Raw genomic sequence first — 26549 nt, 5'->3', positions numbered from 1 at the left:
TGGTTCCCCCATCCTTCCTACACAAGGCACTATCAGCCTGGGCAGGATTTCCACGCCTGCAAGATGATAGGGTTTGTCCAGGTTTGGAGTTTGGAGGGTGGGCTGCCCCCAACCCCTGGGAGGACCCTGGGTGGCAGACGGGTGCGTGGGCGGCGCTGTCTCTCGTGGGGGCGGCTTGGTAGTTGCCCAGCACCAGCGCTAACGCCGTGTCCTTTGCCTTGCAGCGCCGGCCGACAGCTCCAGCCTGCTGGCCCCCGAGGGCACTGCCACGCCGGGCCTGAGCCACCCATCCTCTGACGGCCCCACGGGCGCCCCACTGCCCGCCCCACACCCGCCCCACACATCCCCTGAGGGCCCCCCCAAGGGCACGCGGGCACGGCCAGGTCCCAGGCGCGTGGCCCGCTCCGCCAGCGACCCCACCTCGTGCGCATCCAGGGCGTCAGGTACAGCTGGCCCAGCCCCCTATGTCCCCAGGGCATGCCTGGCTCTGCCCGGACACTGCAGGCCTCGGTGCCCCCTGGGAGTGGAGTCCAGCCCTGGGCCCTGCCTCAGGGCCACACAGGGAATGTGGTCTTGATGTCCAGAGCTATAAGGGGGGCGGACAGTCTGGGGCCCCTGCTGTGCTCCCACCAGGCTTGCTGCTCTGGCCAGGAAGGCAGGAGGGAGGAGGAAAGGTTTGGGGTGATGACAGCCTTCCAGGAGGGTCCGCCAGCCCCGACGTTATCCTGTGGGCTGCACACCAGCTCTGGGGCACGAGAAGGTCCTAGGGTCAGGTAGGGCCCACAGTCTGTATCTGTCTGTCAGCCGGGGTGGCTCTGCCCCCAGGACCAGCCTGGGTAACACACTTGTGGGACGTGCCGGTGTCTGCTGAGCGGTCTGGTGGGACCCAGCGCCACGCGAGGTGTGGCTGCATCTCAGTGACAGCGCTGCGGACGTGGGTATCCGCCAGCCGATGCCGCCCGGGGCAGACACGGGTGTGTTCTCGACAGCATTTCGCGGGCGACCTGGGCCGCACTCAGCGTGTGTCCCAGAGCTGCGTCAGAGTCGCCCACGTGAAGTCAGCATGGCCTGTGCCCTCCCAGGCCGGGGGACCTGGCACCAGAGTCCTGCACCCGGCAGCCCAGGAATCTGCACTTCAACCAGCCCCCCAAGGGGTCTTGTACGTCCTGAAGTAGGAGGACCCCCATATCCTCCCGGGTTGCTATTTTTGAGCGGGAGGATGGCGGGGTCTGTGCCAGTAAAGGCTGGTGAGCCCTTGGCCACAATGCCATCGCCGTGGGGACTTGTCCATATAGCACAAGTGAAGGAACCTGGAGGAGGCCAGTGGTGCCTGGACTGGTCGGTGGTCTTGTCCAGCTGGACCCCAAGTAGACTAGATCCCGTCCCGCCCCAGAACCGCATCCCTGTGGAGCCAGCAACACTCACAGGCAGCTGCCCGGAGGTGCCCTGCTGGGAATGCTGGGCTTTGCTTCTGCAGCTCTTCGGTCAGCATCCCTCTCCCTGCCCTCCTGCACCCACCTGCCAACTCACACCGAGACGCCTCTGCCAGAACCTTCTCCTGGAGATGCCCCTCGGCTGGTGTACTCCTGGTTCAGTTGTCTCTCGCCCTGTTAGGGCCAACACTCCCCAAACGGGGCTCCCTGATGACTGCACATCCCCCCACCCAGTGAAGTTCATGCTCCGCAAACCCTGACAGGTTAGGGATGGACCTGCAGAGCAGCGGTGGCTTGATTACAAGTCGTCACCCCTGCATCCGCCTCACCACCCTGTCGCCTCAGCCTCCTCTCGGCTGCGTGACAGTTACTGTTGTGCACATGCCTCCCGGGGGCCCAGACCCCCAGATGCAGATGGGGATTGGGATGAGGGACACTGGGTTTGTCGGTGGCACTGGCCTGCTACCCTGTGCCCAGGCCACGCTGAGGAAGTGACGGGCCCTGGGGACACCACCTGCCCCGGGTGGGAGCCACCTGGGCGCCGGCTGGCTTAAATTCAGGAGTTTTCCTCTGCTGCTCTTGCATCTGAAATCCATTTCTTATCCTCAGGAGGGCTGCTACGGTGTTATCGGGAATTCCTTTTCCCCGGCTGTGTGTTAACTGAATTCTCTTTCTGGTTAAGGCGATGCCTCTTCACACACCCCATCCTGCAGCCAAGATCTTGAAGCAGGACTGTCCCGGGCTGCACGGGAAACTGGTGAGACACTCTTTTTCTGAAACCCTTTGATAACCACAGTGTGGGGGGCAGGGGTGACCAGAGGTCCTTGGCTGCCTTGTGTCTAAACACAGCCCCTCCCAGGGTCACCCAGGCATACAATGCCCCAAATCTCTGGGCTTTGGGAGATGGGCCTGCCCTCCCTACCCTGCTCTCTTGGCAGATGTATTAGAGGCTACAGCTGATTTAACACCACACAGCTGCTTGTGTCACTGTATTTATGAGATTCTCTTTGGAGGGGAGACGGGCCCCCGTGTGAATCTAACACAGTTTCACATGCTTAATTGCCAGGTGTGCTCGCTGCCACCAGAAATACCCCAGACCACCCAGAACGCGTTTCCTTGTGTGACTTGAAATGTAGATTGAGCAAGCCAGGTCTTAATCTGGTCCTTGGCGAGTTGGTCACAGCTGACCGCCCGGAGCTGCTTTCTCTGGAGGGTCATCTGGAGCGGCCGAGGCCAGCTGGGAGCTGGTGCCATTTCCCTGCCCTTGGCCTGGGGAGCATTGGGCACAAGGCCCTGGGCTTCGGGCGACTCTGCTGCCTCGTGAGAGGTGGCTGTTGTCTCTGCCCTTGACGTGGGGAGGGGGCTCTCATTGCCCCTCTGCCACCCCCAGCTCTGCTCGTAAGGCAGACGTGTCTCCAAATGCCACCCAACCCACAAGGGCGAAGGTCACTGAGCTGGGGAAGGCTAAGAAGGGGCAGCGCCCCTGCGAGCTCGGGAATTCCAGCAGAGAGGCACACAGAATGGAGACCCCTGCCTCGCCCTGCCCTTCTCTCGCTGGCCGGCTTCGAATCTCGCCCTCCCATCTCCAGCCCTCGGCTCCAGGAGGCTGCGGCCCCTCTAGGTTACTGCAGGCTGAACTCAGGGCTGCGAGGGGCCAGGCCATGCCAGGGGACATGCGAAGCGAGGGCCAGGTGGGGAACACAGAAATCCCAGCGGAAAGCTTGTCCCAAGCATCGCTGTGTTTGCTTATCAGAGAAGTTAGTGGACGGCTGCCTTCTGTTTTGTGTCGGGTGTTTTCAGATTGTGCATGTTCCCTTGGTTTTCAGCTTCCTTGTCTCACTCTGTCATGGTTGCCTGTGCCTGTCGGCCCCAGCTTTCACCCCCCAGGGAACCAGATGCCTGGAAAACGGACCAGCGGTTAAAGCCAGAGGCCTTACAGACAGTCTCCAAAGAGCGGCTGCACTCCTTAGTGGACAGCAAGGCCTACGCGGACGCCAGGGTTTTGGTGGCTAAGTTCTTGGAACACTCGAGCTGCACCCTTCCCGTGGAGGTGAGGCACGTGGTGGGCTCCGCCCGCTCGGCCATCCCCTCCGAGGAGTGCCACATGGAGGAGGCCGTCCTCAGCGCCCGTGTCCTGGACCAGCTGTGAAGGCGCCTCCGTCTGGATGTGGACATGGACAGACCTGGTGCCAGAGTCCCTGCCGGGGATGCCGGGCCTGTGGGGAGAGGCTGCTGCCCGGGGGGCTCAAGCAGCGGAGGCCGTTCCCTCCTCCAGGGGGACCCCATCGGCTGTTTGCTGGGGCTGACACTTCCTCCCTGTCCCGGTGATACAGTGGATGGCTCTCTCGTGTCCATCGTGAATTCTTCCCTGTTGTCAGGCAGGTGGCACCTTGAACTAGCCACGTGACAGCGATCCAGTGGCAGGGGACACGCGTGTAGCTAAAGAAACTGAAGCATCTTCACAATCGGCGCCATGGAAGAGCAGGAGTCTCCTGCACCCCAGTCCCCACCCCCCGATTTAGTTTAGTGTTTAAAGGGGTAGAGGACCCATCAGGCAACGAGCCCATTTCCCCTTGTGGTTTGAATCAGTGAGCAACCCTTTCTCAGAGGCTGATTTTAAAGAAAATAAGTCATTCTAGCCCAGATGGCAGCCGGGGTCCAGCCTTATGCCCTCAGGGCGACAGGGCCACCCTGTGAACAAACATACAATGAGGGACTCCCCAGGGGGGCCCGGCCACCCTGTGGCAAGGGGCTTTGAGGGACCCCCCCTCCCCCCCTCCACACACGCACCTTGTCTCCCAGGCAACCCCTCCCTGCCTCTCCCCGCCCCAGGGCATTTTCCCAGCTTCCTCTCTGGCAATCTCTTTAACCGGCCCAGCACGGAGCACTTTGAGTGGTTACTTGCCCCGTAACAATAAGCCCCCATGGCGAGCCCCCGGGGTTCTCCCACGTCTGCCGTCGCCAGACTGGCCTCAAGGGGTCTCTGATGACCCAGAGCAGCCCCTTCCCCAGCCGGATGGCAGCAGCCACATCTGCTTTGGAAGATGCCGGCTGTCGACCGCTTCTTTCTGTGAACCACCCCACCTCGAGCTGGGTGCGCAGAAGCCTTCTCGGCCACAGCAGCTTGGGCGCCCTGGACCTTCTCGGCCCCCCGGGCTGCCCTGTTCTGGCGACCTCAGCAGCAGCTGCTTCCCAGCCAGGGTCCTGGAGCAGCGCTGTCCTCAAGGACTTTCCGCAGCCACGGGGATACCTGTGCCATCCTGGACTGTGCCTGGCGGCTCCTGCGTGGGACGAGGCAGCCGGAGACCACAGTTCTCAACCAAGAGCCCACGGCCCAGCACCGGGAGTGCCGGGGGCGGGCTGGGAGGCTGCCGGGTGTCCAGCAGCCCAGGGCTGTGCCCCGCCCCCCGTATCCGGTGTGCTGGGGTGTGTGGGGGGAGCAGGGACGGGGCTCGCAGGAGTGTTTCCAGCCCAGACACCCCGAGGAGCCCCTCGACACCAAGGTAGGTAGCCCGCGGTGCCAGTCAGCTGCCAGCGCTTTGCTTCCCTAATGTTATCATTGGTCACTGCCATCCAGAGGTGAGAGCTGGACCAATATATAAATCAGGCCTTGTGATGATAGCCAGAACTTTTCCGCTTGAGACATCGCAGAGGAGAATTTGTGAGCACTTTATCCAGACTATAAAACGGGAAATCTCTACTCTAATTTTTCTCAACTGAGGGCTTTTGAAGTCCCCAAAAGTAAATCTCTCTGCAGGTAAAGTAAATTGATGGTTTTTCCAAGGGGCCTCCCCTAAGCCTCCCAGCAAAGCGTGAACGGCCCCAGCGCCCTGGCCTCTGCATCAAGGCGTCTCTGGGGTGGCAGCCAGAGCTTAGCAAGCTGCAGGGGTCTCACCTGGGTGGGGGGCTCACGTCAGGTTTGGGGGCTCACACGGCAGGGCCCTGGGCCGAGCCTGCAGGTCTCAGACAGACTGCCTCTAGAGTAAGGCCAGCCCTTGCGTCCGCCCCCCACCTCATGGGCTTCAGAATTGTTACTCTGCAGCGGGATGGGTGACCTCCAGGAGGCCTGGCCTGGTGCTCTGTGTCCTTTGCGTCCCCTCCCTGCAGGGGCCATGCCTCCTGCCTCCGGGCACCTGCCACGGCCTGTGCCTCCACCTGGGTGCAGGTCGGTGCTCTGGCCCAAAGCCCACCGGCCGGCCGTTCTCAAGTGCTTGGCCCTCACATACATTCTCATGCTCAGTTCTGTGCTTGTTCTCACAGCATCTCTATCTTGCGGGTGAGTACACTGTACCCAGTTCTACAGTGCTGGGCTGGCACCTTCTGAGGGCCATGTCGGCTCCTGCAGGGCCCAGGATCCTGGCTCCCAGGAAAGGTCCTGGGAAGAGAGAGGTGCCTGGCAACGGGCCGGGGTCTGACTCCGCAGCCTGGGTACCTTCAACCCCACTCTGCTCAGTGGCACCTGGGAACCAGCGGCCCCGGCATCGAGCGCCCTGAGCCCCAGGCTGTGTCGGCTCATGGCCAAGGGGAAAGGCAGTGTCCCCCCATCACTGGTGCGCCCTCGTCTGCTCGGCCCTGGTCTCCCCGCTCTCGTTAACACATCAGCAGGCAGGTCCCCATGGGCTGCGCTGGAAGCCGAGGCCCAGGATGCCCCCAGCACAGGGCCCGGGGCCTGTGCTCGCCTGGACCTCCCCCACCAAAAAGAGGGCCAGCACAGGGCCAGTGCCTGTCTGGCACTGCCATTAGACCCCCCCCCAACCCAGGGACCACAAGGATGCTGGGATGGAGGAGCTCCGGACCCCTACTCTATGGCAAACGGGGGCTCTTATCCTTCACAAGGACTTAAGGGCTCCTTCAGCTGATGACAATGATACAAATTAAATGCGTGTAACAAACCACGTAAAAGAAAGCTTATTTCAAATGGATGTTTTCTCCCCCACAGCTGTATTGATCCACAGATGCTGCTATTAAGGCAGAATTTATAGGAAATTGTTTTCAAGCCTGTTTGTACAACTGGCAGGTTGTATTTATTTAATGTACCTCAAGGTGTTTTCATAATGATCAGTGTTTTAATAAAAACTATTTCTGGCCTCTGTGTCTCTGAGGTCTGATCGGGACAGACAGATGCCAAGAGCCGTGTGTACTGCTGGTGACCAGGTGCCGAGCGAGGGCTCAGGCCAGGCGACCGACCACGGAGCGTGACCCACCCCTGGCACCCGACTGTGTTTCCTAACATGCTTCTGGAGACAGACCCTGGGGGTGTGAGGGGAGCAGGCAGGCACCCGGCCCACAGCTGTCCCTCTGTGGAACATGTCCCCAGCTTCTGGGAGGAATGCAGGCCCCTGGCTTAAAGCTTTTTTTTTTTTTTTAATGTGTATCACATGACGGGACACCTGCCCCCGTCATCTGCTAGCCATAGGTTTCCTCTCCGGAGCCCATTCACCTGCCTCGTTCTGGGCGCTGCAGGGCCATACCCCTGGGCCCCCCTGAGCCGAGGCCCCTTCCCTCCAGCTCTCACCCCAGGGTGTGGGCCATCCCTGCCTAGTGGCTCACAGCATGGAACTAAGATCCCGGCCAGAGAAGGGGCCCGGCTTGCCCAATGTCCCTTGATAACATGCTGGAACACTGCCCAGGGCTTCTGACCAGAGCCCATGCTCACCCCACCTCCCCATGCCAGGGGACACCGGGACCAAGACGGTGACCACAGAACGCAGTCAGTGATGGGAGCACTGCCAAGTCCTGCAATCAGGCGACACGAGCTGCAGGGCGGCCCCAGGGAAGGAGCCAGGCTATATAGGTGGGCCGGCTTTCTGCACTATACACGCACACACCTCTCCCAGAGATGAGTCCCATCCGAACCAGGAGAAGCCTGAGCCTCCCACTCTCCCTTATCCAATTAGTCGGGAGCTTGTCTCCTGCAGGGATGGTGCCTGGAGCCCTCAGACCTGGTGGGGAGGCCCCCACTCGGAGCCGGGCTGTGAGGGGCGGAGTTAGAGCAAAGCTGGTCAGCCACTTCTCCGTCAACAAACCAGCCACACGGACAGCTTTCCATCATGACCTCAGGTTTATTAGTGGTATTAGCGAGTCTTCCCAAGGTCAGCTGCATGCAATACACAGGTCATCCTCATCCAGTGGTCCTAGAGCTTAGTTACTGCATGGTAAGGCTTCTTAAGTCACAGTGTATTCTTCAAGGCCTGGGCCAAAGAGAGAGACTTCCGGACAAAATGACATCGTGAACGCTGAGCTCTGCGGGGCGGATCTAGACTATGCTGCACTTGACCTACACGCACTGGAACACTGCTCACGGCGACGGCACCCGGACGCGCGGGCCCCCGGGGACAGCAGGCTCCAGGTGTCCGGGGAGGGTCTGGTTTCCAAGAGGGGAGCTCACGTGTGGATGCGTGTGCGTAGACAGAGATTGTAACGAGGCCACCGGCCTGTGTGGGAGGCTGCCGGGGGCGTCCAGGGGCCAGCGGACAGGCGGACGTGGTCACGGGTCGTCGGAAAATCCTAACGTCTGAAGAGCAGTTTGTTGTCAAATAAAAGTCAAAATGGTGATGTTGTCGAAATAGGCATGGAGTTTTGAGGTTGTGGATATCACCATTTATGTAACTCAGGGATGTCTCCTTTCTCGGGAAATACAACCACGTGTCCCCCAACTTCAGTGACCAGTCCCATCCTGAGAGCTGGCTGTCCACACTCAGCCATCGGGGCAGCCGGGCGCCCTCCCCGCAGGAACCCGAGCCCCAGCCGAGGGCGGGGCACACCGCTGCTGCCCCCTGGAGCGCGCTCTCCTCGAGGGGCTCCCTGCACAGCCGCATCCGGGGGCACCCACGTTCGCCCTCCACGGCTCCACACCACACGGACGTACAGACAAACCCTTGTCCGTCGCAATGAGAAAATTCAGAATGTGGCAAAATACGTGACTGTTCTACAAAGACTGGTTCCTGTGACTCTCCTTGGATAAAGACCCCTTTTTGTCCAAAAAAAAAAAAAGTGGGTGGTGAGGGCATGCCCTTCAGAGGAGCCAGTGTCCTCGGGTGGGCTGTGGGTTCAGGGGTCGGGTCCTGGGTCCGGCTCCCACTCCTTGGGGTGCAGGCGGGCAGCCTAGATGTACAACGGGGTCTCCTGGCCTGTGAGGAGCCTGAACATGGCGGCAGGCATGGTCTTCATATGGATCTGCCAATGAGAGAGAGGGGCTGACCCAGCCCTCCCTGCCTCCACCTCCCCACCTCCGTCCCCTCCATGCGAGGCCAGCGATGCCCAAGTCCCCTGAGCGTGTCCTGTGTAAAGTACCAGCGTCCAGAGGGGAGGAAGAATGACCTGCATGCTGTCAACAACAAATTGGCACTTGTCATGGGCACTTGCCATCTACCTCTACAAGGATTAAAGCAGGTGCCGCTGCAGCTGCTGACCTTCAACACCCCCTGAAAGGAGTTCAGGTGGAGATCAGGAATGAGGCCCTCTGTGCTCTGGGAAAAACTGGGAGAACAGGTCTTCAGATAGTTAGATATTTTCAGGAGCCGATTTTTTGAGCCCAATTCTCGTATCTCCTCATATCTAGAAAAACACTGAAATCCTTCCTGGTGACGTCTGCTCCTCATGACTAGCAGTAACCTTCATGAGACTAGCAGAACCTTCTGCAAAAAATATGTGCTCCATTGCATGTACTCCCCCTTCACCAAAATCACATGTATACTGACCTTCCCCTCTGCCTCTTTGGAGCAGTTTCCCAGAGCTATATGAAATGCTGTCTCCCGGGCTACAGTCCTCATTTTGCCCAAAATAAAACAACTCACAACTCTCATGTTGTGCATTTTTTCAAGTCGACACCGTGGTCACCACCCCTGATGGCGGCTTAGAAAGCATACCCTGACGGCGCAGACTGTGACCTGGGCGCCCCGTCCAGGTCTTTAGAGGGTTTTTACATGCGGTCAAGGGCTGGTTTTCCCTTCAGCTCAAGGTGACACCAGGTGCATGAAAAGTTGGACTTTCGACTGTGCACTGAGCTGAAGGCAGGCTGGGGCGCCCAGGCCTCCTTGGAAACTGCAAGGGGCCAGCTTTGCCTCGGCGTGAGACCCAGAGGCTCACACACAAAGTGTGTGTGCTGCAGGCGGAGGCCTGGAGCCCCCCAGCCCCTGGGGGTCAGTTAGCAAATGAGCCTTTGGGGCCTGACCTCAGTCCCTGGCGCCACAGAGGCTGGGTACGCCAGCAAGGCACAGAGACGGCTGCCCGGAGAGGCCGACCGTGGGGGGCACATACCCTAAATCCCGCCTGGGCCCCAGGCTCTGCTTCTGCTTCCTTTAAGCACTCTGCTCCGCAGGCTAGCCCGGGACCCGGCCATGCTCAGGCCCCTGTGGGTGACCACGGCTCTAGGGGGTGGGCTGGCAGACCTCCAGCGCCCAGGGAGAGGCGGCCGCAGGTGCAGCCAACCCCCCAGGCCTGCTCTTCCTCGGGCAAGCCGCTCTCAGGCCTTATCTGACCAACCCAGATGGCCAGTCTGGCCGAAGCGTTTTCTTGTCACCCAGGCTCCCCCGCTGGCCCCCAACACCAGGATCTGTCTGATCCACTTAGATGTTTGCTCCTTCATCAGCCTGCGATGGCTTTTCCCATCAGAAGATTAATTCTAATTCCTCAATCTGAAACCCACCCCCAAGGCACAGCAAAACACCAGGTCTAGTTGACGGGTGACTCATTTTCCAAACGTGCTCAGGGATGATGGGAAACACAGGCAGACAAGCTCATCTCCCAGGACCAGCCAGTCCAGCGCGAGGTCCGCCCAGGCTGAACGGCTTCCCACACCCCGGGCCTGAGGTCCAGCCTGACTGGTACCCATTCACCTCAGGTCCAGACAGTCGGACGCATTTCTCCCGCTCCCAGCCCAGCTCCCCCGCCCGGCTGATGGCCCCAGCGGGGTGGCTGTCTCGAGGCATCTACTTAGGACAATTGGATTTTCCTTTCTTTGAAACCATTTGTAAGAGAAGGCTAATGGCGCCTACCTGGCCCCCTCCTTCCTGAGAGCCGCTGTCTGCCACCACCCATGCAGGGAAACAGGCTTCCTCCCCCGGCCTCGGGACTTTCACAAAGTACTGAGTGGGTCAACGTGGCCCCAGGAGAGGTGTCCTGACCGGACATGATCCGAAGGCCCCTCAGGGAACAGCACCCTACTCCCCCCACCAGCCTCCAAAGAGGAAGCCATGCCCTCTCCCCACACAGCCCCTGGGTCCCCACCACCCTCAGAGTCAAACCTAAACTCCCCGCCCGGCAACTGCCTTCACAGCCGTCCCATGTCACCTGCCTCTCAGCGCTGTCTGCCCCTTCTGAGCTGCTCTCACCCAGGCAGATACTCACGCATTCACCTTGACTCCCCGCTTCCCACACACCTACACACTCCCACCTCCGCACTGGGGAGGCCTCCTTCCCAGCACTGGGCTGGTAGCCCCACTCCCAGCATCTTACGTCCCCCGCTGAGGTACCCTGCTCCCTCCTGAGCTCCCCGCTCTGTACCCCGTCCACCCTCACGCTGGCATGGCATTGCACTGATGCCAGAAAGAAGCAGAAAAGGAGGCGGGGTACAGCCAGCAGAGTGGGAGAGGGGAGCACAGCAGGGCTGGCCTGCGCATGCCCACCCCCATCCCATCAGCCACAGTTACCTGGGGTGAGGAGGGGATGCCAGACCCCGCCTGCAGCAGGCTCCCCCGTGGGAGACACAGCCGTGCTCAGCTGACGCAGCCCCTGGAAGAGGCTCACGGAGGTCCAGGCGGGAGCACGCCAGCCAGCAGACGTGCCCAAGTCCCCACAGGGACAGGCTCTCCCAAGAAGGGAGGCTTTGCTCTGGGGTGCTTCCCCAGCACCTTATACACGCCCTCGGGGATTAGATGTCGGCCATGGAAACATCTGGGCTCCGAGAGCCTGGTTCTGGCTTCGGACAGTGACCTCTCACCTCTCCCACCGAGTTGGACAGCGCCTGGACGATCTTCTCGTGGGCCGTGGCCACCACACTCTGCCCGTTGATCTCGATGATGCGGTGGCCCACGCGGACGCCGCCCCGCTCCGCGATGCCCCCGCGCATGAGGCTGCAGATCTAAGTGACATGGGGGCGGGGGGTGGTTGGGTCAGCACAGGGTCCCCGCCATGCTCGCAGGTCACCTCCAGTCCCCAAAGATGGGGAGGAGAATCAATCACACACAGGATGAAGCCCCAGGGCAGACACTCCTACATGCCGTCTGCTGACTCACCAACTGGGAGGTTACGGTTTGCAATGTGTTTGAAAATGGGAGACCCGTCCCCCCCACCCGCCCTCGCTGGTTGGAATCTGCCCCCCCCCCACCACCCGGGGCCTCTGTTCCTGGGTCAGGGGTGTGGAGGCCGGGAGGTGTGCAGGTAAAGCCCATCCTGGCAGATCCACCAGCAGCCACTCTGCTCCTCTTTCCAGTGAAGCCGGTCACTGCTCCCCCCGTCACAGGGAGGTGGTGATTTCACCAGCCGACAAACGGAAAGAGATGATGCAGCCCCCATGTGTGTGAGATCCATGAAAGATTGGGTGTCAGAAGGTGGGGCCCATGCAGACAGCAGGCAGGGCGAGCAGCCCCAGGGCCCATGGAGAGCGGGGTGGGGGGGTAGCTGCACCCGGGGGGGTCCCGGGAACCTGGTGGGAGCCATGGGAGGGGGGTGGGATGAAAGCACTGCAGCAAGAGAGGCTGGGGCGGGAGGGGGCAGGCAGGGCGCCAGGCCTCTCATCCACCCCCAGCCGAGGGCAGACGGCAGCGTCCCCGGGGCCGAGGCTGCCCGAGAACAACCACACCCGCACTGGAGGTCTCCCCTGTCCACCCCCGCCAGGCACCTCTACCCTGGGCCCCTTGCAGCAGTATCCCAGCCGTCCTGCCTGAAGGCTGCCCTGTACCAGACGTGTTTGAGGATGAGGAAGGCCGAGCCCAGAGTCTGGTGGGAGGAGAGGCCCAGGCTGGTGGGACCCTGTCCCCGAGTGCCCGGGGGACACCCCGCATCACCTGACAGCCTCGTTGTACCCACGGAGGCCTTGGTCTGTACGGGTTCCTCAACAACCCAAAAATGCCACCAGGAGCTTTTCAGGGCTTTCGAGGGGTCGTCGTACGATTCTGGTCAGCATCCTGCAAGGTCAAGGGTCGGCCTGCCCGCAGGAGGCGCAGGTGCAGGCAGGACGGCCAGCCCTCCCCCAGACTTGGTGTTCTTCCCTTCCCACCGCGAGGCTCAACGCTGCGAGGCCTCCTCCACGCCCTGTGCTGAACGCCGCCCCCGCCTGGGGCCCCTACCTGGGTCATAGCCCCTTCCCCTCCCAGCCCTGGCCGGGCTGCTCCACTGGCTAGGGGCTGACTCTCCACCCCCAGACAGGACCCCTCCACCCCACCTGCCCATGCTCTCCCTCGGCACTGGCCTGGCAACTTTTGAAGGCTGAGATAGGCTGAAAGGCCACTGACCCCAGGCTGGCCCTGGCACCCCTGCAGGACTCCCACGTCATCTGTTTTGTGGTCTTTCCAGATCCTCTTTGTGTGTGTGTGTGCAAATCCCAGAGCGGGCGGCTGGCCTTCCAAAACGAGGCGTGCCCCCAGAACCCAGGGCCTTGGGCTGCTCTAATTTCTCAGGGTGCACCTCTCAGGAGGAACGCTGGTGTCTCCCAGCTGGGGACGTCCTGATCTCTTCCATGGTGTTGTGGGAACACAGAGGAGGGGTCCATTTAGAAGGAGCGTTAACTGGCTCAGTTGGGGCCTGTCTGCAAACGAATGCCTTGTACTTCGGGCGTAATGAAGCTGAAAATGGGAAAAGCGCTTGTGCAAGACTAACTCAGGGGTCAGCAGACTTTTCCAGGGATGCGGGGAACTTATCTGCGGGGCGCACGTGATCCTTGGGCTCGGCGGGCCCTGCAGTCCCAGTGGGAGGAAAGGCGGCTGGCTGGCCACGACAGGGCCTTGTAGGCACCTCTGTGGCTTGGTTATTGACACCCGGGACCCTAGATGCAAACAGGACAGCCCCTGCCCAGCTCACAGATGGCTCAGGTCCACGCGTGCGCTTGCCCACTGACCCCGACCGCGCACTCCAGCATCTGATATGGGCAGAGGGCAAGCTCCCCACGACAGCCGTGCAGGCCAACGCCTGCCCCGCCACTGCCCAGCGGGAAGCCTGGGGCAGGTCCCTTCAGCTCCCTGTTCCTGCGTCCTCATCTGTGCATGGGGACAGGGGATGCCCTCCCTAACCAGACCCACGCACAGACACGGGCTCTAGAGGGAAGCCCCAGGTTTGCAGGAAGAGCTGGCCGGATGGTGGCCTTTCCCGGTTCCTAGAACTGACAGACAGATGGACTGACACCCCAGACAGACGCCCCAGCAGGCCTACAAGTCTTGCAGCAACGGAACTAGACAGACTGGAGAACCAGAAGTCCTGCACGCCCATGTTCACGGCAGCTCGGTTCACAGTAACCAAGAGGTAGAAGCAACCCAAGTATCCATCAGCGGAGGAACGGACAACCAAAATGGGGCGTTTCCACACAATGGAACACGATTCAGCCTTAAAAAGGAAGGAAATCCTGCTACACGTGCTACGACGTGGATGAACCTTGAGGACATTTTGCTGAGTGAAACAGGCCAGTCACAGATGGACAAAAAACGTATGATTCTACTCACATAAGGTACTTAAGTATGTCATATTCAATGACATAAGTACCTAAGTATGTCATATTCAATGACATAAGTACCTAAGTACGTCATATTCAACTTCACAGGACAGGAAGTAGCACGCTGGTCACCAGGAGCTGGGGGAGCGGGAGGTGGGGAGTCAGTGTTCACGGGAACAGACTTTCAGATTTGCTGATGGAAACAGTTCTCGGGATTGGTTCTACAACAATGTCCACGTGCTTAACGCTACTGAACTGCACGCTGGAAAATGGTTGAGATGGTAAATTTCACGTTAGTTGTACTTTACCACAATTAAAAAAAGCAAACAAAAACAGGAAAAGCAGATGTTCTAGGAGAGAGTCGGGGCCAAAAGAAAAGGTGGAGAGAGGGGCAGATTTCGCAAGGTAATCCAGCTTCTCAGCCACAGGGCCTCTTGTTTTAAAGAAAAGACAAACTACACTGAGATCCTCGGGGCCAGTGCTCAGGCTGGCAGCCCCCAAACACACGCACCCGAGTGAGCACGCACACACACACACACACACACACGCACCGGTGTGCGCACACTGACAGAGGGCCCCTCGCCTCACCTCTCACCTGACAGCACCCAGATGTACCTGACGCCCCAGCGCTGGGACATACTTCACCTAACTGCTCACCCCAGACATTTAAGCAGGCACCTGCCACAGGCAACGTTTCTGGAGGCATCAGGCAGAAAACGGCAGCGAGTCTGCATTGGGGCTGACAAACGCCACCTCCGGCCTGGCATTCCGCCACCTGCTCTCCAGCCACGGCCTCCCGGGTGCTCTCAGGGCGAGGAAGCCCCCGGGAGCCACCACGGCCCCTGCCTCCTGGCCCCTAGCACGCGCACCCCCATTCACAGAGGCAGGATGCCAGCTGGTGGGCGGGTGGCGCTGGGGGCCACGCGGCTCCTCGTCCACAGCTGGCCCCAAGAGCACGCACCGTGGGACTCGGACCCTGGACCAGCAGCAGAGGCACCGAGCAGTGGGCGGCACCAGGACCCCTGTGTGCACACCTGTGACGTGGGAAGGGCAGCCTGGCAACGCTGCCTTCAGAATCAGGGGGTAATACTTCCCCAGTTCCAGACCCCAGATCTGCTGTGACCCTGAACCCCACACCCTCAAACCTTCTGGGAAGCCCCCCTGGCCTCAGCCTCCCAGCCACTCATACCAACCTGGGAACATCCCCGCACACCCCCGCCGCAGAGACCCCTCCTGTACCTCCCCAGGGGTGCACCCCCGCCAGCCTCCCCTCCCCCATCTCTGAGAGGGAAAGCTCAGGGCCAGGTCACACTCAGGCCACCCCACACCTGTCCTCTCCACTGCCTCCCCTTCCTCTCCCGCTCGCTTGAATTCAGCCCCCACAAAACTCTAGGCAGAGCCCCCCTTCCCTGTGTCTCCTCCTCCCCCTTCCCCACCTCGGTCCCCGCGGCCTCCCCAGCTGTGTGACCCAGGGCAAGTTACTAAACCTCTCTGTGCCCCAGCTTCCTGACCAGCCCCCATGCTCCTTCTTGGGCTGTAGTGAGGATTAAAATGAACAGGCTGGAGGGAAGTATTTGCAGGGGAAGGATTTTGCTGTCGGGCTGGAGGGTGGGGCGCATCAGGCCCCAAGAACAGGCAAAGCCCTTGGCCACCCCCCAGGAGCCTGGCCTTGAGGGGAAAGCCGGCCCTGATGCATCACGCCGTCCCCCTGCAAGGCTTGCAATGGAACAGAGGCTGCACCTTACAAAGACCATGAACCAGGCCCACCTGGATGGCGAGCTCCCCGGGGCCATGCAGGAGGGAGAGCCTGGGCCCCACAAGGCTGCCCAGCAGGGCAGGGGCAGCCCTCAGGGTCACACAAGCAGGGCCCATCTCAGGGGCTGCCGGTCACTGACAGTCCTCCCTACCACTCACCTGCCCCCACCCCAGGGAGGGAGGTCCAGCGGACGGCACCCAGGCAGGCCCTGCATGGTGGCTCAGGGTGTCAGGCGCAGGTCTAAGGCCCGCCCAGCTGCTCCCCGGGCCTGGGGTCCAGGCCCATTCACACGGTGCTCATAGCAGCTGCAGGCAGGGACCCTGGGCAACCTCCTGCACAGCCCCGGGCACATGTGTGTGCAGAGCAGCCGGGCAGGGTGGTGCCAGCTGGACCACCAACTGGCCAACTCCCGGGGCAGATGCCATGTTCCGGAAAGAAATTCTGAGGGGGTGCAGACAGCCTGGCCGGGCCCCTGTGCTTGGGTATGGTGCCAAGGGGCCTTTCTTCTCTGCAGAGTTTGGGCCCAGTGGGCCCTCCTTGGAGGTCTCGGTGTACTTCATGGATTTTCTCAATCTGCCCAGAAAGCTTCAGTGACTTGCCCAGTGTCACACAGCTGGGAAGGTACGGCCAACGTCAGCTTCAGATGCACCCACACCCTTTCCTTCTTCGTCTTGGGCACCAGCTGGACCACCTTCCCGGCCAGCCCTGTGTTTGTGGGGCATGTGACTGAGCCCTGTCTGGCCAGATGGATGTAGACAGAAATGGCAAGAGCCACATCTACGCCCCCGTCTCCCCGCAGCTGCTGGTCAGACAAAGAGCGCCCTGGGGGAGGGTGAGCCTGGGCCCCTGAGCGACCCTGTGGCGCGAAGCCCCCTCCCATGTTGGACTGTGACCCGAACGACAGATCAGCTCTCAGTCCGCTGAGATCCGGGGAACATCTGTTACAGCAGCAGGTGCGCCCTAACCCAGAGGGGACAGAGATGTCCTGTGACTCTCCCCAGCCCCGTGTAAACGCTCCACACTCCTGCACCAGGTAGTGACGGGGGAAATTCTGTCTCATTTGTAGTCCTGTTTTTAGAACGTTCTCCCGATGTGTCCCCTCTGTGACCGTGGAGGGACACACACGTCTTCCCCCTCAACCTGACACCACCCCCATCCACCGCACAATCTCTTCCTTGGCTTTTTAGCACTCTGGGCTGGCTTAAGCAATCTGGAAATGACCGGCCTTCCCTCTTCTGTCCTCCATCTGTGGCCACATCCCTGCCCACTGGGACCTTTGCAGGAGAAACGACCCAGGAAACAGAGCTCACACAGGTCGAAGAGGAGGTGGGAACTCTGGAGGGAAGAACTCCGGCCTGAGGAACAGGCACAGACTTTTGGCCAGACCAGCACTCATTCAAGCCCAGCATTACCTCCTCCTGGAGGCCCTCCTGCCTCCTCAGTGGCTGGAGCCCCACCTGACACAGCTCAGGAACCTCACACACGGCTCTGAATGGGTGAGTGAATGAGCAAATGAATGAATGAACAAATGAATGAGTGGGTGGGTGTCTTGCACACAGTGACTCTGACACTGCCATCGGCTGCGGGTCCCAACTGCAGGGGTGGGAGGGCTCCTCTCTGCACTCCAGAGCAGGGGTCTGCAGAGAACAGCCACCACTGGGACGAGGGTGCCGAGGGCGGGGCTGGAGGGACCCATGCCATGACCACACGCCGGCCCGCCCGCCCTGCCTGGCCTGGCTGCTGGCAGCCGTGCCCACTGGCTGGGACCTGCCCCATCAGACAGGAGCGGTTCTGGAGGGACGGAGAGCTGCCCCCCAGCTCCCTGCACCAGGCCCTCCACGTGCACGGTGGAGGCTGCCGAGGGCCGAGCGGACTCACGATGCCGTTCTGCACGCTGAAGCCCAGCTGGTACTTGAGGTCCGGCCGCTTGATGAGGACGGTGGTGACCGGCGGGCAGCTGACGATGTTGAGCTTCACCTGTGTCTGGTTCTTCAGACCCTGCAGAGCAGGAATGGGAGGCCCAGTGGGTCTCAGATGCCGCGGGGAGGACAACCTCAGGGGCCTGGGTGAGCCAGTGGCAGGGCAGAGCCCCGGGAGCTGGGGGACCGAGCCAGGCAGGCCCCTCTCAGCCCCGGTGTCCCTCTGTGCGTGAATGCAGGCATCACCCTGACCGGATGCAGGGGTGCCGGGCATCCCAGGTGGCAGTGCGTGCCGTGACCCCTGTGCTCTGGTGTGCCCTTTGACCTGGCCAAAAAAAAAGCTGCCCTGGGGGCAAGGCCAGGCTCCGAGCGCCCCTGTGCACAACTAAGAGGCCGGCACCAGGTCACCCTTGGCGGTGCCCAGGAGGGGCCCCGGCCATGCTGAGTGCAGGAGGACTTCCTGTTTGGGAAGATGGTGGGGGCACCTTCCTCAAAACAAAGCATCCTCCAGTGATGGACTCTCATGCTGGGGGTGGGGCGAGGACAGGGTGTGGCCGGCAGAGCGGAAATCTGTCAGCAGGAGGCTCTGGTGTCTGTGCCGAGACAGGCCAAGGGAGACCTCAGGCCCCAGAGGACAGTGGATGCCGCGGCCATGGTCCTGGGGTTGGGTGGGGGGAGGGGAAGGGGCCCAGCCTGAACGTGGCTGCAGCAGCAGGGAGCTCCTCCTCTGTGCACATGTGTGCATACGCGCGCGCGCGCGCGGCCCCATCAGAGCCCAGGTTAGAAACTGCCCCAGGAGCTGCAGCCCTCAGAGCAAGGGTCCCGGCTGGCCAAGCCTCTGGCACCTCTGATGAAGGCTTCTTCTGTGTCTGTCTGTCTGTCTAGCTACACGGTACCCACTGGGTCCCCAGATTCAGGAGCCCGCTCACAGGACCTTCATCTCTGAGTGACAAGGGAGAACAGAGGCCCATCCTCCAGCCCCGAGACCACAGCAGGGCTGGAGGGAATGAGCCACGGGACAGATGGCCCCCCGTAGGCTGAGCCACTGTCTGGACCCTTGAACAGAGCAAAGGCACCACCGTGCTGAGGTCCCCTTGGATGGCTGCCCAACGCTTCAGCCCAGGGGGCTCTCACAGACAAGCAGGGGCCACCTGTTTGTGTCCCCTCAGCATGACCCTCTCTAGGGAGGGTCTGCACCTCCCGAACCTGCAGGCTAACGGGTCAGATGGTGAGAGCAGCCTCCCAGCTCAGATCCAGGCAGGGGAAACAACCTCCCTGTTTGCCCAGCAGGTGAGACTGTCAGCGAAAAGTCCCAGGCAAACTAAGACAAGCTGGTCACCCGACATCTACAGGTCCTCGGCCCTCACCTGGGGCAGCCCAGGTCCCTCTCTGATGTCAGGGCCATGGTACAGTCTTGGGTTCAAAGTCACTGGGTGGGTCTCTCTGGGCTCCACATTCTGGTGGGTCAGGGGGGATTACAAAGCAGCGAGGATATAGCGAAATGGGGCCCCGCGCCCACCTTGATGATGCCCTGGCAGGTGGCGAGCGGCAGCCCCACCAGGCTGGTGCCGTTAATGGACATGATCTGGTCGCCGATGCTCAGCTTCCCCGACCGGGCAGCCGGACCGCCGTTCATCATGTTGGCCAGGATCACGGTGGGCAGGATGGAGCCCCAGCCCGACTCCACCACCACCACACCCAGGATCTCACCCTTGTGCTTCTCCAGCTGCAGCTGCAAGGAAATGGGTAGGGTAAGAGAGGCCCACCTGAGATGGGAGCTGGGGGCTGGGCCTCTGCCCAGCACCCCAGAAGGACCAGCCCGAGCCGGGCCAGGTGCCTGCCCTGCCCTCAGAGAACTGAGGCCACGTCCTCTCGGCCAGGCTGCTGTCTCCCTGGCCCCGTCCAGATCTGGCTCCCAAGCCCTCCTGGGACCTACCCAACCATCCTGGGAACCAGGAGCACAGACCCCCTCCTCTAGCCCCAAGCTCGGCTCCAGTGTCCCGGCTCCCACCCCCAACCCTCCCAGACCCACGGAGGCTAGAGGGACGCGTTCTCAGAGTCCAGATGCACACCCAGCCCGGCCCCCGCTCTTGTCTGGAAAAGTCCTTCCATTTTCTCTCTGCCTCACGGGTCACTCACAGAAAGCTGCCTGTCATTCATTCATTCAGCAACAAGCCAGGATCATTCACTCATTCCCAAGCAGTTAGGGTACAGGCCACCTCCAGGGATTTGCTCCTCTTCTCAGGAGAACTTTCTAGGACCCCTGAGCAAACCCACCGGAACCTGCCAAGGCTTCACTATGGGCGGCTTCCCAGCACCCTGGGCAGAACCCCAAGTTCCCCATTTTCAGGACGCCTCCTGCACGCTTTCCAGGAACACCTCGGGGGGCTGAGCCCCCATCTAATAGCGGCATTAAAAGGCACATTTTCAAGGTCCTTTTAAGACTGACCGTCAGCAGCTTCTTCCCTACAACAGCACCGCGTTTCCCACGCAAGTGCTCGCTGAGAAGGCAGGGGCCCCACACCAGGAAGGCTCGACCCCGCCCGGCCCGCCAGCTGTGCCCCCCGCCCCGGGCACCCACCTCCTTGCAGTTCTCCGAGTTGGAGAAGTGAATGAGGTCGTCGTTGTACATCTCCTGTGTGTTGATGATGTCGCTGTACTCCTTCTGGCTCAGGTCCTCGGGGTTGATGCCGTTGGCCCGCAGGAACTCCTGGTAGGCCACGCTGAAGGCCTGGCCGATGGACTGGGCAATGAGCTGAGCCTGTGGGGAGGGGCGCCCAATGGAGACGGGCAGGCGCACAGGCCCCGAGCGGGGGCTACGGCACAGCCTGCACGGGGGCCCCTGCCTGGGCTCCGAGGAGCCACAGAGAGACCGTGGCCCGGGTCTCTGTCGGGGGAGCCCTTCTGCTGCTGGTGCCCTGCCTGCCCCCACCCGAGCTCCCTTACATCCCAGACATCCTAAGACAAAGCACAGTTTCCAATAACGTCTGGGGAAATTATGAATTATTTGCTAATGATCATAGTTTTGTTGCTTTCACTGGCGACTGTACTATATTTTCTTTTCACCCATCTTTCTTTTTTTTAACAAATGTGTTTTATTTATTTAAATATTTATTAATTTTTATTAAATTAATTTAATGAAATTTAAATTAACTTACTTAAAATTAAATTAATTTTTATTAAATAAATATATTTATTTGGCCCATGCGGGATCTTAGTTCCATGCCCCGTGCAGTGGAAGCGTGGTCCCCTAACCACTGGACCGCCAGGGCAGTCCCCCACCCATCCTATTCCAAACACAGACTGGGGGGTGCATCCTCTGGGGAGCATCACAGAGACTGTCAGTCACCCACCCAGTGTTTACTTCTCTGGAGCAAGAGGACCCAGTCCAGCGGCGGGGTGGGGGGTGCGGGCAGGATGTGTGCCCAGCTGCCCTCGTGGGGCGTGTGGATGTGTCAGGCTGAGGCCAACGAGAAGCATGCGACCTTGGGGACACCAGCACAGGGCAAATCATGGAGCAAATCACTTCTGTCTACTTCAACAGGACCACTTACTTCTATGGACTGGATTGCATCTGATACTGCAGAGGCCCGAACTCTGAACAGTCACTGCCAAAGCTTACATGCCACCTGCTGGTGTGCAGATACAGGACCATGGGAGGTGAGGGCTAAGGACCCAGCTCCTGGGCCACGTCAGGCACCCTGGCAGCCGGGCAGCCGGGGGAGAGCAGCGGGACCCCTCAGCAAACCTCGGGTCAACAGGGCCTGAAAATATGTGGAATTGAGGGGTTTGGCCTGAAGCCCATTCTTGCTCTACATGCTGCATGATTCTCGGGCTGCAAATGAATAAGCCTTTGTGAAAAAAGCGGGCTGGGCTGGATAACAGAGGGAGAGCTTGGAGCCCTTCGATTCTAGACCGGACAGCCCTCCCAAATTGGGCCCCGAACGGACTGCAGGAGGGAAGCCCGGGTCCACTAGGCAGGACCAAGCCCTGCCCGCCCCCAGGAGCAGCGTCCTGGCAGTTTGGCAGCTCTGCTCAAAGGGAGAACCAGCCACAGGCATGGAGCCCCGGGGCCACCAGGTGGCACCACTGGCCCAGACGTGTATGGAGCTGGTGGAGGCAGCCCCGCGGTGGCAGGTCCTGGAGGGCACCTGGCCCGAGGCTCAGGCCAAGCTGAGGATCCATCGGGGCCTCCAGGAGGAGGTTGGTCCCAGGATGGAGGGTGGAGGACTGAGGGCCACCCGGCGGCCTTGATGTGCCCTGAGACCTGGAGTCTCAGGTTTGCTGACACCAGCTGCCCCCAGGCCCCTGGGTCCATCTTCCTCTGACTGGGGTCCCCTTGCTGGGAAGGGGGTGTGAGAGCATAGCTTCGTTCTCCCCACCCACTGCCCACTGCCCTGAGCCTCCCCTTTGAGCTCTGCCCAGTCGGGGCCCATCACCTGGGGGAGCCCCTGGGAGGACAAGGAGGTCCACGCCCAGGCTCCACGGGACGCAGTCTGGGAACCTCGGCATCTTCCCACCAGCGGCTGGCTGCAGTCTCCCATTCCCCGTCTGCCCTGAGTCCTGGCATCCCTGCCACCTGAGCTGGGGCCAGTCCTGAGGGATCGCCCCTGCCCCCAGGTCACAGCCAAGGCTGTGAGCCCAGAAAGGTGGGGAGCGTCACGGGGGCCTCCCCGAGGGGCTGGCATTGGAGGCTGGCACTCAGAGGGGGCCTCCTGCAGGTGGGTGAATAGCGGGGGAGGCTGCCCTGACCCCCCAGCCCTTTCACTTCTTTGGCTCACCTGCACTGCCCTCCACTTTACAGAAGGGAAACGGAAACTCTGAGAGGGCCACCAGGGTCCTTATGGCCACCTTCCATTTTCTCCAGGTGTCCCCCTCTGTTCTCACTGGACCCTTGGATCCTTCACTCACCCCAGCAGCAGTCGGACCCTGATGGGACCACCATCAGGGTCTGACTCTCAGGATGGCTGCTCCATCCCCTCGCGCCCCTCCCAGCCCATCCTTCCCATGTGCCTTGAAGGACCACCTGGAGCCCCGCCCACACCTTTGCTCTCAGCCTTCTCTCCCACGGAATAGAGAAACTCAGGTCACAGCAGCACCCAGGGCACGGTGGGCACCTCGGAGCCCCTTCCTGCTCCCCGAGCCAGCAGACTGTTCACCCCCTGCCACTTGGCCTGCTTCTTGCCTCACCTGCCCATCTCCACAGCCCTTCTCCAGGGCCCATCACATCCCCCCAGGCCGGGTCTCTGAGACTCCTCGAGACATGAGCCACACAAAAATTCCCAGGCAGGTGTCCACAGACATCTGTATAATGGTGAAAGGAACACGTGTGTGCACTAGTGAGTCTGTATGTAAATTTTCTCTCCAATAAATGTGTCATTGCTTCAAAGCACTTGTAGGTGACTTCAATTTCTCAGCAAAAAGGTCACTGCCTCCACCCACCCTGCATTCAAACATGAAAACACTGGGACCCTTCCCCACTGCTCCGGGTCCCTGACACACCCTCAAGTCCCTTGGTAACCGAGAATGCCCTTTCCAAGCATCCATGGAGGAGAGAGAACTTTTTAAAATCCTGCTCTGGCAACAGCCCCAAGAACAGCTCAGCTGCTGCCTCCTGCGTGATCCTGAATCAGATCTGCCGTGGGGGGGCAGCCCAGAGACCCTGCTCACCTCCTGCCTTGCAGCTCCCTTCCCCGGTCCCCTTCTCCCTCTTCCAGGCTCAGAAAGATGCTCTCATCCCATCCAAGGAAGGAGTCAAAGGGCTTATGGTCTCTTAGCGAGTCTGCAGTATTTTAAACGTCAGAATTACAGTTGACCCGTGAACAAAATGGGGGTTAGGGGCTGTGACCCTCTGTACAGTCTAAAAAAAAATCTGTGTCTAACTTACAGTCAGCCCTCCGTACCCGCAATTCCTCCGTGTCCGCGGTTCATGATCGCGGAGTCAACCAAGGCGGATGGTGTAGCGCTGTAGCATCTACTACTGACAAAGGTCCATGGGTAAGTGGGCCCTCGAAGTTCAAACCCATGTTGTCCAAGGGTGCACTGGATTTTCCAACTTCTTATGGCCTGAAATGGCCATGAGCAAAAGCAGAGGCGCTTCCCCATTTGCAACCCTGGAGTGTGGGGCGTTCATCTCAACAGAAAAGTTAGTCAAGGGCTACTTTATTTGGGGAGAACAAGGTTTTGTTAAAGGACCTTGTTGAAGAGCTCCTCGGCATATTTAACTACGGTTCCATTTACAAACAGCTCCTGAAAAATGTATTTCATGAAGCGAAACAGAGCTGTGTTCATGGTCTCTGCAAACTCAGAGTGTTAGAAAAATCACCACTTCCACTGGAAGCGTCCATGATGGGGCACAGGATCCCCATCCTATACGTGCTTTCCTGGGACCATGGAGCCCATGGGGCCTGGGCCGTCGGGAGGGGAACATCATGCCCGAGCATTTACTTACATCCTCGGACTCAAACACGTGGCAGATCATCTTATACTGCTTCTTCCCCTCCTGGGCCCCGGGGGTGGTCTCGATGCAGTCCTGGGAGGCTGAGCGCGGCATGCGGCGCCTGGCCATCAGCACCACGATGTTCCCAATGTCCGCAATGTAGGAGATGGTGCGAAGGGCATGGTCCATCATGGTCTCCTGCCGGGAGAGGCATGAGAGGGCCTGCGTTACAGGGAACAAGCCCTAAAAAACACCCAAGTTTGGGGGCTCTCAGCCTCGACACTCCTGACGTTTGGGGCGGGACCATTCCATACTGTGAGGGTGTCCTGGGCACTGTAGGACGTTTAGCAGCATCCCTGGCCCCCACCCACTAGACGCCAGTGGCATCTCCTCCGTCCCAAGTTGTGACGACCACAAAGATCTCCAGCTGTGGCCAGATCTGCCCTGAGGGACAGAGCCTCCTGGGTAGAGAGCCACTGCCCCAGTGAACAGAGCATTTTAGGGCGGTGATTCCCAGTCAAGGTGATGTGCCTTCACCTTAGCCCTGCAGCTTCCAAAATGATGCTCGTGGGGGCATGATGCTGGGTGGGGATCCCGGTCCTGTGGGGGAGGGGCAGCAGCTGAGGCCCGTCCCCACCCGATTGGAGGCCGTCTGTGGCTCTGGAGAAGGCGCCTCTCCCTGCAAGGCGGGCGCTTGGCCCAGACTTCCTGCCAAGCAGAGGAGGAAGGCTCCAGAGCCAGTGTTTACCAGGGATGAGTTCGTCCCAGGAGCCCAAGCAGCATGGGCCTGGGCAGGGGGTCCCGAGGCAGCCTGCCTGACTCTGATGGATGGGTCTCCGCAGCCTTTCAATCCCCCCGGGGCCCTGGCGGGCCCATCACTCTCGATGGCTTTTGTCATCTGGCAGAAATCTCCACCAAGCATCATTCCTGGGACCCCTACCTAACAAGGCTGCACACAGAGGCTCTGAGAAACTAATCAGCTGGTCTTTTATGCCTTTGTCCTCTTTCCAGAAAAGAAAATGGAGCATTTCTGCAACCTCTGCAGCCCCTGTCTTCCTCACAGAAGCCACTTCTGCACACTTGCCTTCCTGGAGCTGCTGTGTTTTCTGGCCAACTCGGGGCGCGGGGATGGTGGGGGATTTATAACCACAAGAACCCCCTTCCAGGAGGGGCCGCTGGAAATGGGACAGTGAAGGTGGCTCTTCGGCATCTCTTGATTTCCAGCCACTTTCAGAAACACCTGACTCAACCCCCAGGTGTCAGAAATGAGCTTCTCCCCATCTCCGAGCACCTGTCAGTGGCAGAGCCCACTTCCTCCCAGACAAGGCCGCCCGCCACGTGGCCTCGTCCCCTTCCTGCCCCAACCGGCCACTCGAGTTCCCAGAGTCTCTGCATCTGCTCCTGCCTCCCAGCGCCTCTGCTAACGTTTCTTATTTTATAGTCAAACCAATTTCCTACCACCACGCTTCCAGTTCATCCTCAGCGACCTCGGAGCAAACTCTCAAACGATCCACGGTGCCCACGACTGGCCAGGCTACCCCAGACACCTCGGCCAGGCAGCCAGGCCACGGCTCATGGAACCTTTCTGACCCACCTTCCCAGCTCTTGTTCTCCTCACTCTCGGTGACCCCAAAGCCTGCAGGGGCCAGTGCTCGGTTAGTTCATCTTTAGGAAGCACCATCCACCCGCCACCCCCAGCTAACCCTGCATGACCTTCCCTCTCCCCAAGGCCAGTTCCGAGGTTCCAGGGTGTGCAGACAGGGAACCCGGCCTGTCTTATTCAGGGCGGCCAGCATTTTCTCCTGAGCACACAGGGAACCAGGTGTGTCCCGTCTGCCCAGTGAGATGGGGGCTCCTTGGGAGCCGGGCACCTCTGCTTCTCCCACCAGCCCTGACCTCCCAGTCAAGAACGCTACGAGCAATGAGCCAGACACCCGCTGTACTCCAGCAAGAAAAGTCATTGACGTTTCCATCATGGAAGAGAACAGAGAGCAATCCCACCAGATCTAGTTCCCAACCGTGTGTGCAAACACCCCGAGTTCTCTCTCTCCCCCAGGGCCTCTTCAGGTGAGGGGGACAGGGCTCCAGCAATGGTGGGGCTTTGCTTACCAACCCACAGGAGACCTGCTCCCTGCAAAGCAGATGCAGGATGAGGCCACCAGCCCTCACTCCCCACCAGGCTCCGCAGAGGAGGTGGGTGGGCACGGAGGGAGGAGCAGACCCTCCCCGCTGGTGGGGAGCAGACCCAGGAGGGAGCTGCTTCCCCTGAAGCACGAGTACTCCCCACGTGGGGAGCCGCGGCTGCGAGGATGCACAGGAACGCCGGGAGGAGGAGAGGAACAAAGAGAGAGCAAGAGGC

General features: G+C 60.4%; 2 protein-coding genes and 1 long non-coding RNA gene across 22 annotated transcripts in view; 1 reads left to right on the top strand and 2 right to left on the bottom strand.

The window, feature by feature from the left end:
* ENTREP2 (endosomal transmembrane epsin interactor 2) overlaps window positions 1–6549 on the top strand; it is a 398164-nt gene extending 391615 nt beyond the window's left edge. For 13 of the 14 annotated variants that reach the window (XM_082448764.1, XM_082448766.1, XM_082448765.1 and 10 more), the window contains 3 exons: window positions 225–443; window positions 2116–2190; window positions 3260–6549. In XM_082448764.1, the coding sequence (XP_082304890.1) occupies window positions 225–443; window positions 2116–2190; window positions 3260–3582 (617 nt within the window). In that variant the 3' untranslated portion in view covers window positions 3583–6549. Of the gene's footprint in view, window positions 1–224; window positions 444–989; window positions 1160–2115; window positions 2191–3259 lie in introns of all 14 variants that reach the window. The other variant, XM_082448763.1, reaches the window with a different exon arrangement.
* The window catches only part of LOC309654623, a 457474-nt gene that overhangs the window by 121282 nt on the left and 309643 nt on the right, over window positions 1–26549 (bottom strand). The gene's annotated exons all lie outside the window — the stretch shown is intronic.
* APBA2 (amyloid beta precursor protein binding family A member 2) overlaps window positions 7476–26549 on the bottom strand; it is a 233541-nt gene continuing 214467 nt past the window's right edge. For 5 of the 7 annotated variants that reach the window (XM_082448669.1, XM_082448668.1, XM_082448671.1 and 2 more), the window contains 6 exons: window positions 24203–24388; window positions 20333–20512; window positions 19271–19483; window positions 17711–17830; window positions 11374–11514; window positions 7476–8609 (listed from right to left, as the gene is read on the bottom strand). In XM_082448669.1, the coding sequence (XP_082304795.1) occupies window positions 8538–8609; window positions 11374–11514; window positions 17711–17830; window positions 19271–19483; window positions 20333–20512; window positions 24203–24388 (912 nt within the window). In that variant the 3' untranslated portion in view covers window positions 7476–8537. The remainder of the gene's footprint in view (window positions 8610–11373; window positions 11515–17710; window positions 17831–19270; window positions 19484–20332; window positions 20513–24202; window positions 24389–26549) is intronic. The other 2 variants (XM_082448673.1, XM_082448674.1) reach the window with 1 other exon arrangement.

Source organism: Balaenoptera physalus (assembly GCF_965194825.1).
Source record: "Balaenoptera physalus genome assembly, chromosome: 2".
NCBI lineage: Eukaryota > Metazoa > Chordata > Mammalia > Artiodactyla > Balaenopteridae > Balaenoptera > Balaenoptera physalus.
This window is presented reverse-complemented; position numbering and strand designations above follow the sequence as displayed.